The 14,340-nt window shown below is 40.9% G+C and overlaps 1 protein-coding gene across 1 annotated transcript in view; it reads left to right on the top strand.

The window, feature by feature from the left end:
• The window catches only part of HIP1 (huntingtin interacting protein 1), a 374,725-nt gene that overhangs the window by 156,626 nt on the left and 203,759 nt on the right, over positions 1 to 14,340 (top strand). Inside the window, exons 4-6 of the mRNA XM_086954710.1 lie at positions 504 to 560; positions 6,960 to 7,040; positions 10,339 to 10,415. Coding sequence (XP_086810836.1) covers positions 504 to 560; positions 6,960 to 7,040; positions 10,339 to 10,415 — 215 coding nt within the window. The remainder of the gene's footprint in view (positions 1 to 503; positions 561 to 6,959; positions 7,041 to 10,338; positions 10,416 to 14,340) is intronic.

Genomic DNA, 14,340 nt, shown 5'->3' with positions numbered 1-14,340 from the left:
TCACTGCCTGCCTTCTGCTTTGTCATCTCATGCTCTGTTTCTGATGCCCTCTGCCCTATCTTTTCATCCAATACCACCTCTTCAGTCCAAGAGCTCATTTTATCCTCTAGCCTCCTCGTGTGCAGGGAGTTGCCTAGTCCCCTTAATGCTTTGAATGCAATGGCCACTTCTTGCTTATCAACAGGATGAATGTATCCCCTTTGGAATTATTTCCCCTTTGGGAACCTAGATTATTCTCGACCATTTTCCTGCTACTCAATTGATCTACCTCTGCTAGCTCAGTGCCTGGTGATCTCCTTTACCACGGTGCTGAATCTTCGTAGCTTAGGTTTGTCCTCTTCCCTTCTCTTGGTATGCTGTCTCGAAAACTATACTTTTTGTCTTGTCTGGACTCTGATAATCTCTTTCCATCTGTTAACTGACCGCCGTTTCATGACTCTGTTCGCTAGAAGTGCTTTTCCTATCACCAGAATCTAATGGTTTTCTTTTCTTTCCTTTTGCAGGTGCTTAAGGACTCGTTGCGCTATAAGAATGAATTGGGTGACATGAGCAGAATGTGGGTGAGTTCGTCCATGAGCCTCAGCATGTCCTGAGCCCCCATTTAGAAGACCTCCAGCATCTTCTCTGGCAGAGAAAGAAGGAATACTGGGTGAAAGGCTGGTAGGATGGAAGGTCCCAGTAATATCACTGCTCTTGTAGTAGTGCAGCGGCGGCCGCTCCATTAGAGTGGAGGAGCGTCGCACCCCTTCCCACCACCAGCAAATAAAAAGGGTTTTAACCCCTTCACTGAGGCGACTATTCCGCCACAGTGCTAAGGGGGCGGGGTGGAAGAGCGGCGGGCGCATGCTGGTGACGGAACCGCTCCGTCACCAGCGTCGGTTGCGCTGTGCTTATGACTGAGCGGTTCCGTCATGGCCCCGCAGCTCAATTGAACTCTCAGCGCAGGCGCGGAATTCGCGCTGCGCATGAGCGGCGGCCGGGCCATGACAGAACCGCTTCGTCATCAGCACTGCGCCACCCAGCTGATGACGTAGCGGTTCCGTCATCAGCATACAAGGGGTTAAACCAGTTTTATTATCGTTTTATTTTTATACCCTGGACCCGACCCCAGGACTCTGAGGAGTCTTGGGGGCAGGCCCAGGGGATGTCACAGTCTTGGGGGCAGGCCCAGGGGATGTCACTGCTGGTGGGAGAGTGGTGGGCACTCCCTTCACTACGCATGAGGGTCTGGCTGGCCGTCTCAGGTAGGCTGCGGCTCACAAAATGGAGTATTGCTTTCCTGCTCTCAGTACTTACAGATTGCTTCTGCATCTGGCCATTCACTAAGACGGGTAGAGGTTAAAGATCCGTTCTTGATGTTTGTGTACATATAGTTGTGGAAACATTTATTTTGTTCACTCGTTCCTTTGTTCAGGTGTTGAATACACTTATCAGAAATAGCAAAGATGAGCATTTTGAATTGTGGATCGCAAAGGTGCAAACAAATTTCTTAATTCCTTCTGTGGCACTTGCCACTTACTTGCAACCTTTTCTCTGATTTGTGGCCTTTTCCCAGCATCGAAACAGCCGTACCACTTCGAGTGCCCCCTTTTTGTACACTGCTTATAGATATGTTTGCTTATTTAAATATTCCGTAGGTTCAACATTGTGTTTAAGCTCCTTAATATCACTTTCAGATTCTTAGCAAACAAATAATGAAAACATTTGTAGAATTGGTGAAATACAGTCATTCACATCAGGATATGTCGGAAGAACCGTGAGCTGAATGGCTATCGTAATGCACTCCTGATTTACAAGATTAATGATACCAGGTGGCAAATATAAATAAAAGGTTAATTTAATGTGGCCACTTTCTCAACTATTTTAGCACCTGGAAACCCCACTTAGATTCCAATTGTACTTTAACTCACCAAATTTTACTGTTTTTATCTGTCATAGTTTTAACCATTTTATACTGTTGCTGCATACCACTTTTAAAGTAAAGAAGGAGGGAAGAGGAAAAAGGTAGAGTCCATTCGTTTCCCCTAATTATAGATTACTGGTGATCAAAAGAGAATGGACACTGGTATCTGCGAAAACCATTAGTTTTTTTATCGAAAACCCTCATAGACTTCCTGAAAATTGGCAAAGCGGTATATCTTTTTTCCGCCCCATCAGGAGTCTTGGCATAGTCATAGGGTCTACGATTAACGTGCAGGATGCCTGCCTCACCCGAGGCTACTTCTGGTATGTGCAGAAGTGTCCAGAAATGAAAAAAAGGGGAGTTAAAAAAGAAATGACTAGAAAAAATGGGAAACTTTAATGAGTGCAAGGGACTAGTCGCTTCTTAGTAAAATCTTAGTGATATATGAGTAGCTGAGTTATAGGGCTACTATATCATTCCAAAGGTGTCGACATGTTTCAGCTCTCGGGGCCCACAGGGGTCAGGGGAGCTTTCGTCAGGACAATAACAGGGACAAACAAAAAACAAGGTATATTTTATGTCTAACTCACACACCTTCTGTGTGAGTTTCTGGCAATGATAAGCTGGAATTTCCAGGCTGTAAAAGAGAAACCAACATAATCTAGGGTCAGTTAGTGCAGTGTTGGGGTTTTTGGCAAGCACAAGCAAATTATAATAAAGCATTTATTTAATGCTGGAGACAGCTAACCTTATTTGTAGGAAAGGTCTACATATAAGAGGGAGAAGGAGAAACAAAGTTATCTGGTAAGGGAGTGCTCTTTTAAAAGTCCATGAGGTGGTGTGGACAATGGATTAAGCAATTATCTGATTCCAAAACTCATAAAAATAAGACTCCACCACCTGGACGCCCGATAGTATCGGGTATTGGTTCCCTGTTAGAACCATTGTCAAAGTTCGCTGACGAATTTCTAAAACCACTGGTACAAAAAACGTCCACGTATTTAAAGGACACCAGGGACCTTCTCAACCAGATTACAGATGTAGAATTCAATCAGAACACCATGCTACTGGTAGGGCTGGATGTAGAATCCCTCTACACCAGCCTTCCCCAAGAAGACACCCTCAAGATGCTGGAGGATCTCCTCTTCATGCAAGAGTGGATATATAAGACTCCCAGGCACTTCATACTTGAATGCTGCAGATTGGCATTACAAGAGAACTATTTCGAGTATAATGGCCAACTATTTTTACAATGCCATGGTACCTCCATGGGCAGTGCATTCGCGCCTTCGGTGGCAGGACTCTATGTGAGCCGCTTAGAACAAAACTGTATTCTCAATAACACTAACCCTTACGTTTCCAGTATAAAATACTGGAAACGTTACATTGATGACGTTCTACTCATATGGGATACTCAACTTGACTTGACCGTTTTCATGGAATGGCTAAACGACAGAGACCCTTGGTTGAAGTTTACCTTTACATCACATAATCAATCAATTGATTTCTTGGATTTGACCATTTTCGCTGAAAATGGGAAACTGGAAACAAGGACATTTACAAAACCGACAGCTAAGAACTGCCTACTGTCGTATTACAGCTATCATCCCCGTCCCCTACGGGATAATCTCCCATATAGTCAATTTTTGAGACATAAGCGGAACTGCAGCAAAAAGGAAGATTATAAACTACAAGCAAAAACATTGTGCCAAAAGCTTAAGAAGAGGCACTACACATCAGCAATAATATCCAAATGTGAGAAACGGGCTAGACATCAGCCTAGAGATTGCCTCTTACAGAGTACGACCAGAGAACCAGTTAAAGACTTGGTCACATGCGTTACCACTTTCTGTCCAGCCACTTATGATGTCCAGAGACTGATAAAAAAGAATTGGCAGATATTAACCTCCGGAACCCTAAATTGGCCCAAGCCTAGGTTTGCAAATAGGAGAACAAAGAATATCAAAGATGTACTTGTCCATACAAGACCAAAGAAAATACCACAGAAAACTACTGTAAGAGATGTACATATGTTGCCAGTCACTGGACACTACCCTTGTGGCACGTGTGGAGTCTGTAAATTCACCACATGTACGAAGACTCTGCAACTGAATGACAATTTATTGTGGACACAAAAAAGCCATACAAATTGCAATTCAACACATGTAATATATCTAATCACATGCCCATGTCAAAAGCAATATGTTGGCATGACCTGCCGTAAAGTCAAACTCCGAATAGGAGAACATCGGAGCAATGTCAGGTTGAAAAAGAGTACAACAAAACTTTGTGCACATTTTGTAGAGGCTGGTCACACATGTGACGATTTGAGATGGACAATATTGGAAATGCTACAATTCAAAGACCATAACGCTGAACAGATTCTTTTTAATAAAGAACAAAGATGGGTTGACCGTTTAAAAACGGATGAAGTGGGAATGAATGACCATATCCCATGGCACCAACTGTATTGATACGTGAAAGGTGATATAAACTGCATATAAGTCTGTTTCCCATGGTTAGTACTAATGACTACACAAGACAATAATATGCACCCTTTTGCCTCTTTGGCGCCTTCATAAATTTTTTTATAAAATTATAAAATTACCCACTCGCATAATACCAAAAGGGCATCACCAAGTGCGAATTATCCACATCCTTATGTGATTCTGTTTCCCATGGTTAGTACTAATGACTACACAAGACGACAATATGCACCCCTTTTTTGCCTCTTTGGCGCCTTCATAAAATTACCCACTCGCATAATATCAAAAAGGCATCACTAAGTGCGAATTATTCACATCCTTATGATATTGACATCAATATCAGTTATAAAACGCTTTTCCGACAAATCTGTCTGTTTACATCGATCCTTTATACTTGGATGTCCATCTTACATATGAAACATTAGTCCCCTTTTAGTGTCATTGGCCACGATAAAAGATCAGTGACCTTAGACCCGCCCATAACCGGGGGCAGAGTCAGCACAAGGCGCCAGAGAAGCGCCGCATGGGTAAGAATGGCGTTCTGACCGTTTCCTCCAAGATATAAGGTAAGACAAGCCTGGGTGATTAACTAGAGACGCCTCTGTCTTTTATTTAGTAAATAACCGGCAGCGACCCTGACTCCCCGCTGAAGTCCGATTCAGGATTGACAAGAGGTAATACTTTGGGGCGCATTGAATTAATTATTTTTCACTTGCCGAATTTGGAAACACGTTTACACGTATTTAAAACATCAGTATGAGTGGTTATTACGATCTAACCCGCCTTAGGTACAACCAAGAATCTAGATAACATAGAGTGTGGTTTTCGTGTAAGATGGGCATAAGATTTCACACGCGAGATGGAAAATGAATGCATATGAGCCCTGTGATTGATGTGTTTAGCCGGTAAATTCGTAAACTGTGTCTAAAACATATTGCAGATCCCGCTTGGCTCAGTTTAAGAAGATAAAATGTGATTTTTTCTTTTAATAGAAATTACAGCCACTTTTCAGATACTTTTTTACATCAGCATCTAGTTCCCCGTTGTCTAACTGACACGATTCAGAATTGCTAAGCTAGAATCAGATAATTGCTTAATCCATTGTCCACACCACCTCATGGACTTTTAAAAGAGCACTCCCTTACCAGATAACTTTGTTTCTCCTTCTCCCTCTTATATGTAGACCTTTCCTACAAATAAGGTTAGCTGTCTCCAGCATTAAATAAATGCTTTATTATAATTTGCTTGTGCTTGCCAAAAACCCCAACACTGCACTAACTGACCCTAGATTATGTTGGTTTCTCTTTTACAGCCTGGAAATTCCAGCTTATCATTGCCAGCAACTCACACAGAAGGTGTGTGAGTTAGACATAAAATATACCTTGTTTTTTGTTTGTCCCTGTTATTGTCCTGACGAAAGCTCCCCTGACCCCTGTGGGCCCCGAGAGCTGAAACATGTCGACACCTTTGGAATGATATAGTAGCCCTATAACTCAGCTACTCATATATCACTAAGATTTTACTAAGAAGCGACTAGTCCCTTGCACTCATTAAAGTTTCCCATTTTTTCTAGTCATTTCTTTTTTAACTCCCCTTTTTTTCATTTCTGGACACTTCTGCACATACCAGAAGTAGCCTCGGGTGAGGCAGGCATCCTGCACGTTAATCGTAGACCCTATGACTATGCCAAGACTCCTGATGGGGCGGAAAAAAGATATACCGCTTTGCCAATTTTCAGGAAGTCTATGAGGGTTTTCGATAAAAAAACTAATGTTTTTCGCAGATACCAGTGTCCATTCTCTTTTGATCACCAGCATACCACTTTTATGCATACTTCAATTTCACAATAATAGTCTCGCACTTTAGACTTGGGCAGTGAACTCCGCTCCGTTCGCGGACTTTGCAGAGCTTGCGGTATGTAGAAAACTCCACTCCGCATAATGCAGCAGAGTTTTTTCCCCACTCGCGCTCTCTACCAGTAAGTTGGTGAGTCTGAGCTGCTGCTCGGGTAGAATTTCTACCCGAGCGGCAGGAAGATCAGAGTGAACAGCAGTTCGCGCTGCAGTCCGCCAATTTTGGGACTCTGCAGAGTTTTTTTTTTACTTCGCAGAGTTCCGCCCAGGCCTAGCCTTGATTTCTCCAAATGCCAAGAAGACACTTGCCAAACAGACACTTATTTCTATTAGGTGTGTGCTCTGTAAAACTCTTTTTGCTACCACAACACACCCACATATGGACAAGCTCCTGTCTGGCAAATCAGACTAATCACCTGTTTTAATGAGCATCTAGTCCATAAACTAGCCTCCACACTACTATACCACTATCCCCCCCCCCCCCCACCCCCCCCATGAACATACCTCTTACTTGTCTTGGTGTTGTGTGTGTGTGATTACATGAATGTCTCTGGCTTGTGTTAGTAGAGAAAACACAATGCGTAAAGGCGATCACCTTGGTGTAGCTGTCTCCTCTTTAGAGGGTGGGTGATCTGAGGGTTAACATAAGATTGCTTGAGACGAATAAAATGTTTTTTTTAATGTTATGTTTCATTCTGTCCTCTTTTTTTCTGGTAGGGCCACTTGAGTGAGGGATATGGGCAGCTGTGCAGCATCTACCTGAAACTACTAAGAACAAAAATGGAATTCCATACCAAAGTAAGAACTCCTTTGTAATTTATTATCTACTTTCCAGTACCATACTACTTCCTCCTTGAACACTTGGGTTCCTTATACATTTCATTATTTCTTTCCCCTGCAACAATCAGTGAGTGAGGTGACCTATCCAAATCTTCCTGGACACCTGCAGAAGAATTAGGGGATCAAAATAGGTTACCTTTCAGACTGACCTTTGCACCTGTGGTACTACAAACCACATAATCTCTCTGTGGCAATTATGTTTTTAAAACATGGAATGTAATGACATTTTAGATTGACGGTCTTTATTTTGTGTTTTTTACATCTGGGGATCTTGAATTGGAGGTAATTACATCAGGAGTACCTTTACATTTGTAGTATTTATCTCAGGAGTGATAACATCATAGTAATATACACAGTGCACAAGTATGGGTCAATGGTCGATAGTGTGAGTCCTGGAGACTAGTGTAATTGTGCATTTTAAATGTTATATGGTTCAAAGTTTACAAAACAGACAACATGTGGGTGGAGGAAAAACTACAAGGTAAAGGCTTAGCCCACCTGATGTGGGTTGTAGAGTTATGTTTGAAAGTAGGGTATGGCTTCGAGCCAAAGCCTGTTCTGAAAAAATCTGTTAAAAAAAAAAGTAGAAAAAACTGCTGTTGACAATACATTAACCACCAGTGGATATCTTGACACGTGCCCATGTTAAATAGCCGTAATACAGACAAATTCTATAAGCTGTGCATGTTTATTTCTGGAAGTTCACTAAAGACTTAAAGGCATTTTAAAAAACGAACCGTGGGCTCCCGCTCTTTGTTATTATTGAGCCCCTGGGTGGGGCGTGCAAATTTAATAGCGGGGGCCCGTGGGGGCACCTGCAGCCCCGAGGACCACCACCTCCCCGGGGATTTATTTATGTTGCAGGGGGGCACACAGCTCCCACGCAGCCCTGGGGACCACCACCTCTCCGGGGCTCTTATTATAAAATAAATAAACCAGTGGGGGGGGCACTCGATCCCCCCCTAAATGCCAAGGGTACCACCACCTCCCCGGGGCTTTATTTATATTTTGCGCGTGGCACGCTGCCCCCCCCCCAACCTTCTCGCAGCCTCTGGGACCACCACCTCCCCAGCGCTGTCATTATAAAATAAATAAACCAGTGTGGGGAGTCTCGAGCCCACCCATATGTCCCGGGGACCGCCAACCCTGGGGCTTTATTTATATTTTGCGGGGAGTCACGCAGCCCTGGGAACAACCACCTCCCTGGGGCTCTATTTTAAAAAAAAAAAAAAACAGTGTGAGGGACCTTGAGCCCCCCCGCCCCCCGCACACGCCCCGGGGACCAGCACCACCTCGGGATACTAAATACACCTCTCTGCAACACAGCTCTGTGGCGCTTACTGGAGGTACCTGGTGGGATAGTTGGACCCCACGGACACTCAGGATTCAAGGGGACTTAATCCCCCAACTTAAAACGAGCCACGGGGCACTCCTTGTCACGTTTTAAGTTGGGGGGAATAAGTTCCCTTGAATCCTGAGGGTTCCTGTGGGCCAACTAGCCCACCAGGTACCTTCAGGAAGCACCACAGAGTTGCGTTGCAGAGAGGTGTAAAAAGGTGCGTGGCCTCGGCCCACCTCTCTGCAACGCAGCTCTGTGATGCTTACTGGAGGTACCTGGTGGGCTAGTTGGCCCCCAGGGAGCCTCAGGATTCAAGGGGACTGAATCCCCCAACTTACAACGTGCGAGACGACAACCAATCATGTGTGAGCTGGTTGGAAACTTCCAATGGAAGGGCGCGATTACACACAATGACGACTCGCTTGACATTTCATCTATTTTGATTATTCAGGGTGTACTAAAACTGTCGGTAGCATAAACGGTAATATGAGTTAATATAAATGTTCTATTAATCACGTTATGACAATTCGGACATTAGAGAATTTATCTATTGTTGTTTGCAATCATGCACGAAAATAATGACTATTGTGTGATTTATTGTCCAAATTAGAAAACTCTACCGTTTCATTTGACAGTATTTGACTATTATTGTATGATGTTATTTAACCCATGAATTAGAACAAGAACTTATATGTTATAAGATGGCCGCCACAAATACGTGATGGAAACCAAAGTGCACTGGGGTGTTGTGTTTAAAAATGGCAACCAATACCACGAGACGAGCGTGACCAACCGTAATGGCGAAACGCGTCGTGGAGATTATGTCATCTGCCTAATAAATCTTCAAAACCGAAGCTCTGGGTGTCTTGTTTACATCATTACGTTGGTGTTTATTGGAGTGAAAATATATATATATATATGCGTTTCAAGCATTACACTCTTGGTCACTGGCTGGCTGAACAAAGGAGGCGGAATTCAAAGAACAAATTTATTTGAATGTTAAGCCCCGCCCCAGTGGGCGCCGTAGCATGCATGAGTTTGAATCATGCTACTAGGCCCTAAAGTTCACTCCCCAAGTGGGTTCCGCAGCCTCAGTTCCTAAAATGTCAGAAGAGCGTAATGCTTGAAACGCTTATGGCAGAAGGGAAGCCTGCTACCTGATTTGAAGCTGTGCAACCTGGGGTGTTTGTGCGGATACCTTCCGTGTGAGGCGATTCCTCTTGGGGCAACTCGTTGTTTGATATATATATATATATATATATATATATATATATATATATATATATATATATATATATATATATATATATATATATATATATATATATATATATATATATATCCTGATCTAATTGCTGCAGTGTAATAACTCCTTGTGTAAGATCCTTAAACTAAAGGTAGCACCTTATGTTGTGTAATTTTAAACATGCAAGGCATTTATTTTTCAGGCTTTTTAGATCACGCTACGCATGCACTGTGAATCCCTACTTTTAGAACCAATATGTTAATGCAGACAAAGCTCTTGCTGTTTTGCAAGTTTGATGTAATCAAAACCTGCAGTGAAATTTCAGATCCAATGCTGATATATTACAGACACGTTTACAAATTCAGCAAAATCTTCACTTCTAAAGTCCATTAATTTTTTTATATTCAACTTCAGAGACAGTTCTGCTGGTGCATGTCAATATTGACTTAGTACCACACCCAATTTTCTAGTTTTTTGAAGGCCAACGAAGGAACTCCAACACTTTCTCCAAATCCGACCTCCCTCTTCTCAGTCTTGGAGCTGTAGATTGATCATTAAGGCCTTGGAGTGCAACCTGTCCTCCAAAGAGCCTTTTGAAGTAGGAAGTTTCTACACCTTGCGCAGAAAGAGTAAATAATGTTTGGCCTCTATTGACTTTTCTTCCACTTCAGAACCCAAGGTTCCCCGGAAACCTACAGATGAGTGACCGGCAGCTGGATGAAGCGGGCGAGAACGATGTCAACAATTTGTAAGTATAAGAGTTTGCTTTCTACTTTAATTGGAAACATTATACTTATGTAGCTCCTTGGGAAATGGCAAGGCCAAGACAACACTCAACTATTTTAGAAATGTGAGAGTATCTCAGTCTCATCTTTTCCTTCCTAAGGCAATAAAAAGATGGGCTCATAGGTACAGGAACAATGGGACACAGTCTATGCATGTAATCAGTGTTTCTGCCTAGGGATGAGGAATATGTATTCTTTTCATATCTGTGTGCACCTGTCCGTCTGTGCATCTTTATGTATGTTTGTGCATGGCCCAGTATGCTTATCTATCTCTTTGACACCTCCCTGCATGATGGTTGTCTTGGTTTTGGTATGCATGCATGTGACTCTGTGTGCTTCTTCACTTGCTTTTGTATGTATGTTTGTGCTTGCGTCAATTAGGGTGTTAGGGTTGTAGTATCCATGTGTCAGGATTCCACTTTTTCATGAGTGTTTGCACCTGGTGGTTGGGAATGTGGGCCTCTTAGTGGGGACTTTTGTTCCTGAGAGTTTCTTGTGTATGCCTGTCCTTTCGTTCAGTTATTAACATTACTAGTGTTCGTAAAGCACAAAACAGGCCCGAGAAGGCAGCTCAGTACTGCGCATAAGGGATGTAAACATGATGCAAGTACAAGTGGAGTGTGTGTTGCCGCAAAGGAAAGCGGAACGCATCAGTGACATTTGTATGTAAAAATAAGCCTCTTAACTCACTAAGAACAACGTGCAGCATCATCGCACATGGGTACATGAGGAGTACGCAGGGCTCAAGGGATGAAAAGCAAATACATCACATATACCTTAAGAAAGTAACAGTATGGCATTGATCAAAACCATGGATACTCCCTGATGAAGCGTTGGGAGAAGGAAAACGCAATGTCCCCTGCAGACCCCCAAACTGCGCCGTGAGGGCCACATGCTCACTCCGCTGCTCGTTGATATGATTTGGGGGCAGAGAGATGTTTGAGGGTCCACACTTGATTCCTGAAAAGGGAGCACAAACACTATGACTTCATAGGGCCATTAGCATTGAATGGGCTTGACCGTTCGTAGGCACTGAACCTAAGACGTAGGTGACCTTGAAGCTTGCGGAAATGGCCTAGTTTTGTAAACCTATCTTTACCTCTTTGTTTGTACTATTTTTTATGTAATGGACGTGTTTGATGCGTGGATCTATATTATATAAACATACTGTGCATAGCTCCAGCATGTAAATAAATGTTTAAAATATTTATGAGTCTCAGTGGATTTTTATTATTTAGGTTCTGTCATTTCTGCTCTAGTGCCCGCTTAGAGTCTGCATGTCCTCCACAAGTGTTGCATTTCCATTTGTTAGGGTTCAGAACCTCTTCTATGGTATAACTGAGAGTTGGTATTGGTATTTTCTGATTTAGCCCTGAAGTATGTTGGGGCAATATCCAGTGTGACCTTGGACATGTGTAAGTCTTCATGTCTGTGGATACAGGTCTGCTTGTTTGGAAGCATGTATGTCTCTGCCTTTGAGTATCATTGTTTGAGTGTATGGGTAGAGAGACAAAATATCGAAATTAAAATATCGATGTACAATTAATATCGATGTTTTAATTTCGATGGTATAGAATATCGATGTGCAAAATATCGACAGACAGAATATCGTTTTTATGGTATGTATGTTACTAATATCGAAATTTACTAATATCGACATTTTGTTTAGTGTTATGTATTTAATTATGTTTATATGTTTGTTAAAAATGTTTTTTAATGTATGTTTGAAAATTAGTAATTTTGTTTATATTTTGCGTTTTAGTATCAGAGCGGGTTGTGGGTTTATAGGGGGATAGGGTGGGGAGTAATTTAATAATAATTAATTAATTATTTTTTAAAAATATTTTCAATTAATAATTTATTGGTAATTAATTAATATTAATTCATTAATAAAATTAATTAAAGTTAATGTGCTAATATATGTAATTTTTTGTTATTGTTAATTAATATTTAATTGGTAATTAATTAATATTATATGTTACTTACATTAATTAGAGTTAATGTGATATATTTGATTTGTTATTGTTAATTAATAATTAATTGGTAATTAATTAATATTAATTAGTAAATTACATTAATTAGAGTTAATGTGTTAATATATTTAATTTTTTGTTATTGTTGATTAATAATTAATTAGTAATTACATAATAATTATTTAATTAAATTAATTAGAATTAATGTGCTAATATATTTAATTTTTTGTTATTGTTAAATAATAATTAATTGGTAATTAATAATTATTAAGTGATTAAATGATGTGATTTATTTGTGTAGTGGGTTGTGTGTTTATAGGGGAATAGGGTGTGATATAATTAAATGTAATTAATTAAAGAGATTGTATTTATTGGTATTTATTGTTAATTAATATGTGTTAATTAGTTCATTTATAATTACATCAATTTAATAATAATTGTTAATAATTGATTAATTGATATTTATATTAATTTGGTTTTTTTGTATGTGTACTATGTTGTGTGTTAAAGGGGGAGTAGTGTGTGAAGTAATTTTTACCCCCATGCTATCCAATGCTTTCCCTACTATTGCACCCTCTGGATTGGGAATAGAAATTTTTACCCCTACGCTATCCAACACTTTCCCTACTGTTGCACCCTCTGGAGTCGGAATAGTAATATTTACCCCTACGCTATCCAACGCTTTCCCTACTGTTGCACCCTCTGGAGTGGGAATAGTAATTTTTACCCCTACGCTATCCAACATTTTCCCTACTGTTGCACCCTCTGGAGTGGGAATAGTAATTTTTACCCCTACGCTATCCAACGCTTTCCCTACTGTTGCACCCTCTGGAGTGGGAATAGTAATTTTTACCCCTACGCTATCCAACGCTTTCCCTACTGTTGCACCCTCTGGAGTGGGAATAGTAAGTTTTACCCCTACGCTATCCAACGCTTTCCCTACTGTTGCACTCTCTGGAGTGGGAATAGTAAATTTTACCCCTACGCTATCCAACGCTTTCCCTACTGTTGCACCCACTGGAGTGGGAATAGTAATTTTTACCCCTACGCTATCCAACGCTTTCCTACTGTTGCAATATGTGGAGTAAGTATATATATTAATTTATATGTAGACTTTTTAATTAATTTTAAATGTGTATGTATTAGTCCTTATTTTTTAAATATATTAATGTTTCTATTTAATATTTGTAAAATTATATGTATATTTTAATTATTTTTACATTATTATTAATACATTTAAAAAAACGATATTTTTAATTTTGAAATGTTTGTACTACGATATTTTATTTTCGATATTTTTGTACTTAAATTTATGAAGATATAACTCCGATATTTTTGATGTCGATATTTTTGTGTCGATATTATGTCATAGATTCGAGTGTATGTACTTCTATCCATTTACAATGTGAGTCATTCTGTGTGCGCTTCTGGGAGAATACGTGTGTGCGGGTGTCTGTGTGTGCGCACACCACAGAAGAAACTTAGCACATCTGACACATCTAGAACAGTTAGTGTTCTTGTGTTCCATGTTAATGTTGAGGTAGAAAACAAACTAAGCAGGGGAATAAAAAAATCACACCAGCTTATGATATTTCATTGGTTCAAATTAAATGTCTGCTTCTATTTTAGAAGGCTTTTGGTAGGAGGGAGGAAGAAAGTATAGTACTAATCCCAGTAGCAGAATCAGGAGCTAGGAATGTCAGCAGCAGACTCGGGTGTGCAGAGCACAGGAACTGTAGCAGGTAAGCTGAGAAGAGAGTGCATTGGTGTGAAGAGCACAGGAACTGAAGCAGGTGAGCTGAGAAGAAAGCGCATTGGGGTGATTGGAGAACAACAGGTCCACATTGGTGGGACAGTGGAGCAAACCGCGCTGAACAGACAGGCCAGGACCAAAATGAGGATGGCAGGGGGGATG

Source organism: Lissotriton vulgaris, chromosome 2_1 (assembly GCF_964263255.1).
Source record: "Lissotriton vulgaris chromosome 2_1, aLisVul1.2, whole genome shotgun sequence".
Taxonomy (NCBI): domain Eukaryota; kingdom Metazoa; phylum Chordata; class Amphibia; order Caudata; family Salamandridae; genus Lissotriton; species Lissotriton vulgaris.
The sequence above is the reverse complement of the archived record's forward strand: the minus strand, read 5'-3'. Positions and strand labels throughout refer to the sequence as shown.